Raw genomic sequence first — 6,071 nt, forward strand, 5'->3', positions numbered from 1 at the left:
GGGTCTTAGAAATTAAATTTGGACACAGGGAACACAGGCAGAGATCATGTGAGGACACGGTGAGGAGGTGACTCTGCGAGAGAGAGAGGCCTCAGAAGAAAGCAGACCCGTGGACACCTTGACCTTACTGAGCCTTCCAGCCTGCGGACGGTGAGGAAGTTGTTGGGGCCGCCTGGTCTGTGTGGTATGTTGCCATGGAAACCCTGGCAAACTAACACTATTGTTCGAGACTTTAGGTCCCTGGCATGACTTATTTGGACAAAGGATCTGGGAGTCAGTGGCGTTTAAATTCCTGTCCCGGCTGCTGCGTACGCTCAGAGCTGCTCAAGTGCGTATTCATGAGCAAGGCGCCTGCATCCGGAGCCCCCGATAGCTGGGGGCTGCTTCCCCGGGACTGAGACGGAGGGGTGCTTCCCGGAGTAAAACGGACACACAGGGACACGGGCACGTCTGCTAAACTCATTCAGTATTTATTGAACTGTCAACGTTGCAAACACGGCTGAAACCGGACCCCCTCTTGGCTCCTTCTTGGGAAAGAAACCTGGAGCTGGACCAGCCCAAACACCAGAGGGGGGACAGGGAGACATCGGGGGTGCAGGCAGGGGGACGGCGAAAGGGGGGGACAGGGCCAGTGTGCAACGCTAGGTTCCGGGGAAAGACACACACACACACACACACACACACACACACACGCACGCACACACGCACGCACAGACCAGGGCGCTGTCTGCCCGGCAGCCGCGGAACATCAGGAAAAGACCGGCGTCTGGAGACATTTCAGTCCATCCCATCATGAAGCGTCTGCCGAGAGGCTGGGCCAAGGTCACGGGCTGTGAGAGAGAAGGAGGGGGAGGTCAGCTTGCAGGGCGAGAGGCCGGGTGGGGACCCATCATAAGGGAAGAGCGATGAGAGGGAGACGGAGATGCAAGCCCAGGAGAAAATCAGGCACAAGGAGGGTGGCCGACCAGGCGGGAACATTCTAAGCCAAAGGCAAGGTGGGCCCAGACCTCCTTCTCATTGGAGTTTCCTAAGAAACCCTCAGAGGCAAGCAGAGGTCCGGCTGCGGATGGTCCGGTGGGTGGCCCCCAGCGGACTTACAGAAAGCCTCTCCTCCCCACCCCCTTAAGTCAGTTCCAGAGAGAAAACAGCACAACTGAAATGGTTTGACCCCACCCCCAACCAGCCCACAGACATGAGACCACCAGCCACCACCTGACTAGGTAGGGCCCACCCTGCCCCGAGACGGGCTCACTGGAGTCTCCCCGGAATGCCCTGCCTGGTGTTGGTTTACCTGGCGCCCAGGGCCACACCGGCTCAGCTGTGCTAACAATGGGATTGGTGGTGGGTCCTTGACCTGGGGTGGGGGGGCGTGGGGGGGAGGGGCGCGGGAAATAAAGGCCAACCAGGCAGCACTCCGCTATGTCTGCATGACGGGCCCCCAAGGACCAGGTGACCTCCCCTGGCTGCAGTACTGCCTGCCTGTGGCCACGCCTCTGCTGGGAGGACTCAGTGTCGTCGGCCTGACCTCACTGGGGGCTCACACCTGGTCCCTGCTGGACCAGCCCTCCGCGCCTCTTCCCTGGGCTGACAGCCTCTACCCATCCCCGGTAATGAACTGTAACCGGCGTAGATCAGCTTCCCCGAGTTCTGAGTCCTTCTAGCAAATCGCCACACCTGAGGCTGGTCTGGGGACCCCTTGCACTCAGAAACCATGCAAACGAGAATCATTCTTTCCCTCTCTCCTTCCTTAACGTCAATCCCGCTGCTGCTTCTGGGGCTGAAATCACCCGACGGACCTCTCTGGGATCCGAGGGAACCGCGGGCTGACACAGCCAACACCTTTGACTTCCTGACAGTTTGGAAGTGACAAATGTGTGTGTGTGATTACGCATTGGGAGGCACTCCATTTGAGTCATTACGTATTCAAGTCCCATGTGGTGGCACACACCCCCCCCCGCCCCCAACTCTCCTGCTCTCCTGACAGCTGTTGCCGACACCCCCTCAGCTCCGGCAGCTTTGAAATGACACGGCTCTTGGTCGTTGTTTCCAATCAGGGGAGGCTCCCTTCATTTCAGACCCACACAGGGCACGACCTTTGCACTTTGGCATCGCGCTAACTGAAATGTCCACGTCCCCTCCACTTTGGGGCCCTCACTCTGTCCTGGCAGAGCTCTCTATCAGGACTCGGGCTGAAGCGCCTGGGCACCAGTTTTGTGATGAAAGCACCTGGCACAGGTACCTGAGCCCACAGTGCACGGGGGTGGGGCCTCAGTGCTAGACACCAGGTGGGGGAGGGTGGCAGAAATGCCTCTAGGCCAGCGGTTCTCAACCTGTGGGTCGCGACCCCTTTGGCGGTCGAACGACCCTTTCACAGGGGTCGCCTAAGACCATCCTGCTTATCAGATATTTACATTATGATTCATCACAGTAGCAACATTACAGTTATGAAGTAGCAACGGAAATAATTTTATGGTTGGGTCACCACATGAGGAACTGTATTTAAAGGGCCAGAAGGTTGAGAACCCCTGGTCTATGCTCTCCCGGGTTCCGGACAGGGCCCTGTCCTAGAAGAGGTGGGGTTTGGGGCTTGTCCGGAACCTGTTGGCTTGGAAATTGGAAATCAGGCTCAGAAGGTGCCGAAAGGCAGGGGTATGGCCCCGAGAACAGCGTGGCAGTGGCCGCTGGCCCGGGAGCGCACTGGGCCGGAGGCAGCACCAGGTTGGGAGCACATTAGGAACCAGGGGTCCCCTCTAGGGCCTAGGAGCGGGACCCCTCACCTCCGACTTCAGGGCACTCCGGCCTGAGCCAAGGCGGCTTTGATGGCGGCCACCAGCTTCAGAAACTTGCTCTCTGTGTCCACGAAGCCATCGCCTCCCTGGGGTGGAAGGAAGAGGAAAGGGGTGAGCTGGGACCAAGACGCCAAGCCCACCCCCATCCACCACCACCCCCAGCCCAAAAATGAGGCAGGATGGACAGACAGACATACCTTCTTAGAGTGAACCAACTTCCCTGCTACCATTATTTCAAAGAACCCGGTAACCTGGGGAGTCCCCTCGCCGCACTGGGGAGAGAGATGTTGGAGGGGCTGAGACACCCTCTTAGGGACACCCGAACCCTTCCCAGGGGTGAGGAACAGGGTGAAGGGTGGGCTGCCCCTACACCCCACTGACACCAGGGCTGAGGGACAGGCAGTGTGACCCATGTGTGAGTCCCTCCCCGGCCCCCAAGACTCACGATGTCCAGGCGTCCGGGGAACTCATCTTCTAACTTCTTCTTGAGTTGAAGATACTGCAGGGGTGGGGTCACAATAGGGGTCAACGGGGGCCACCCCAGCCAGCCCTCCTCCTCCCTGTCTTCCCAGCCACTAGCTTACCTTGGGCTTGTACCCTCAGGCACCACTGGCGGGAGAGAGTCCGGGAAAGAGGGAGAAGGTGGGGGAGGAGGAGACAGAATCAGGGGAGAGACGGGGGTTTGTGGGGAGATGGAGGGAAACAGGAGGGGCAGGAAGAAATGAAGCAGGGGACACAGATGATAAAACCAAGGGGACAGACACCCTCAAGAGAGAGGAAAGACACACAGAGAGGGTTGGGGAGCGGCACAGAGATTGGGAGGCGGGGAGGCAGGGACACGGGGAGGAGGGAGACACCCACACAAAGGAAGCCCACAGAGCCAGGGCGACAGGACACAGAGAAGCGCACAGGAAAAGGGGGCGACACGGAGACCACGAGCATGAGCAGGAGGGGAAGGGCGAGAGGGAACAGGAGAGAACTGGGTTAGAATGAGAACTGCAGAAACAGCACCCTCCCCCCAGCCCAGCCCACACACCACCCCGCCAGCCACCACCCCACCAGCCACCCTCCCCCTGCTCCCCAGCTCTGAGGTGAAACCTAAGCCTCCCGCAGGCTATTTCAGGACCAGGGCCTGGGCACTCCACCTGTGCTCTGCCCAGAGCATTTCTAACACTGAGATCTGATCCTCAAAACCCCGGCTTCCAGGTTCCAAGCCGTGTGGTAAGTGGTTAGACCAGTGGTTCTCCACCTTGGCTGCACATTAGAATCACCTGGGAATCCTTTTAAAATCCTGATTTCTGGACCTCATCCTCCGGAAACTCTGTTTCTTTGTTACTAATGTTGTGGCCTCACCCCATGACAAAGAAACAGGATTTCCGGAGGATGAGGCCCAGAAATCAGGATTTTAAAAGGATTCCCAGGTGATTCTAATGTGCAGCCAAGGTTGAGAACCACTGGGTTAGAGCATCAGCCCGTGCAGAAGGGTCATGGGTGGGGCTCCCTGTCAGGGCCATGCCCGCTCAAGGGCACGCACCTGGGTTGCAGGTTCTATCCAGGCCCTGGTTGGGGTGGGGGGCGGGGGGGGGTTCCCCGCATGTGGGAGGCAACCAATTGAGGTGTCTCTCTCTCACATCCCTTTTACTCTCTGCCCCACCCTCCCTCCCTTCCACTCTCTCTAAAAATCAATGGAAAAAATATCCTTGGGTGAGGATTACACACACACACACACACACACACACACACACACACACGCGGGCTGTCCTGGCGGGCAGTGCTCGGACAGGCCGGCCAGCAGACCCAGATCCGTTTTCCCTGTGACCTGCAGTCTGGACCTCAAGTTGCTGACCTGCAGGACCCACTCGCAGCCTCAGTTTCCCTTCCTGTAAAATGGAGCTAAAGTCCCCCACCCTCAAGAGGTTTCTGGGTGGGGAAATTCACAGAAGGTGCATTTATTCGGTGCCACGGGGTGGGTGCCAGTGGGTGCCTGTGGGTGCCAGGAGCCTGTGGGTGCGGGTGCCTGTGGGTGCCGGGTGCTTGTGGGTGCCAGGAGCCTGTGGGTGCCAGGAGCCTGTGGGTGCCGGGTGCCTATGGGTGCCGGGTGCCTGTGGGTGTCAGGGGCCAGCAGTGCCAGGGGCCAGCGGAGAGAGCAGTCATCGCCGGGGGCTGCCCGCTGCAGCGGGGACCTGGACAGACAGACAGACCCCCACACGCGGCTCCATTCCTGGGGCCCAGTACAATCAGCTCTCTCCCTCTACGGGCGGGGAAACTGAGGCCAGAAAAGGTCCATCCACCGCATTCATTCCTTTCCAAAGCTTCTCGAACCTTCTCAACCTTCCTCCCCCACCCCCCCCCCCAAGGCTGTTCCCGGTGCTGGGGGAGGGGACACCTGAGCTCGGACGGAGGAGGGGGGGCGCTCCCCTTACCGAGCTGGTTCCACCGCCCCCCAAACTGACTCCCGAGCCCGAGGTTCCCAAAGGCCACACGGCGTCTCGGGGCAGCCTTTGCAGCCTGAGCTGTGCAGACGGTCACAGGCCCGAGGGGCAAGGCCCTCGCTCCCCGCCCCCCACTCCCCACCCCCGCCCGCGCGCACCCCGCCCGCGCGGGTCAGGCCCTGGGGGAGCGGCCCGGACCCCGCCCCGGCGCCCCCCGCTCCTTTGGACCGAGGCTGGACCCCGGCGCGGCCCTGGAGACGCGCTCACCAGTAAACGACCCTGACGGCCAGCGCCGCGGCCCGGGATCGCTGCATCGCTCGCGGGGGAAGCGCTGCCTCCGGGGCGCGGCCTCGGGATGTGCGCCCGGCGGACCCGCGCCGCCAGGACCTTCCTCGCGGTCCCGGCGCGAACCAACGCGGGGGGGGGGGTGCGGGGGCAGAAGCGCCACAGCCGGGGACGGGGCCCCTCCGCCCGCCGCTCTGAGCCCCTCGCCCAGCCTCCCTCCCACCCGATCCCCTGCAGGTGGGCCAGGGATCGTCGGACACCGGGGTCCCCGGGAGGAGCCCTGCGCGAACCTCCAAGTTCCCCCCCGGGGCCTGAGTGGTACGTCCCGGGGGGGGCGGGGTTCCGGGCCAACCGCTCCCGCTGCGCAGGGAGGAGCGGGGGTGACTCACAGCTGGGCTGGGAGGGTCTGGCTGTTTGTTTTTCATTTTTATTCATTGATCTTAGGGGGAGGAGAGAGGGAACCTCGCTTTGCCCCACTTATGAATGCATCCGTTGGTTGTCGCTTGTATGTGCCCTGACCTGGTATTGAACCCATGACCTTGGCGCGTATGGATGACCTCTAACC

The 6,071-nt window shown here is 61.1% G+C and overlaps 1 protein-coding gene across 1 annotated transcript; it reads right to left on the reverse strand.

Moving 5' to 3' along the window:
- Positions 1-449: 449 nt before the first annotated feature.
- Positions 450-5,615, reverse strand: SELENOW (selenoprotein W). The gene is made up of 6 exons (XM_059665995.1): positions 5,489-5,615; positions 3,374-3,398; positions 3,235-3,288; positions 2,987-3,061; positions 2,778-2,875; positions 450-830 (listed from the first exon to the last, which is right to left on the reverse strand). The coding sequence occupies exons 1-5, from the start codon at positions 5,533-5,535 to the stop codon at positions 2,786-2,788; spliced, it is 291 nt and encodes a 96-aa protein (XP_059521978.1). The 5' UTR covers positions 5,536-5,615; the 3' UTR covers positions 450-830; positions 2,778-2,785.
- Positions 5,616-6,071: the final 456 nt, after the last annotated feature.

Source organism: Myotis daubentonii, chromosome 15 (assembly GCF_963259705.1).
Source record: "Myotis daubentonii chromosome 15, mMyoDau2.1, whole genome shotgun sequence".
Taxonomy (NCBI): Eukaryota; Metazoa; Chordata; class Mammalia; order Chiroptera; family Vespertilionidae; genus Myotis; species Myotis daubentonii.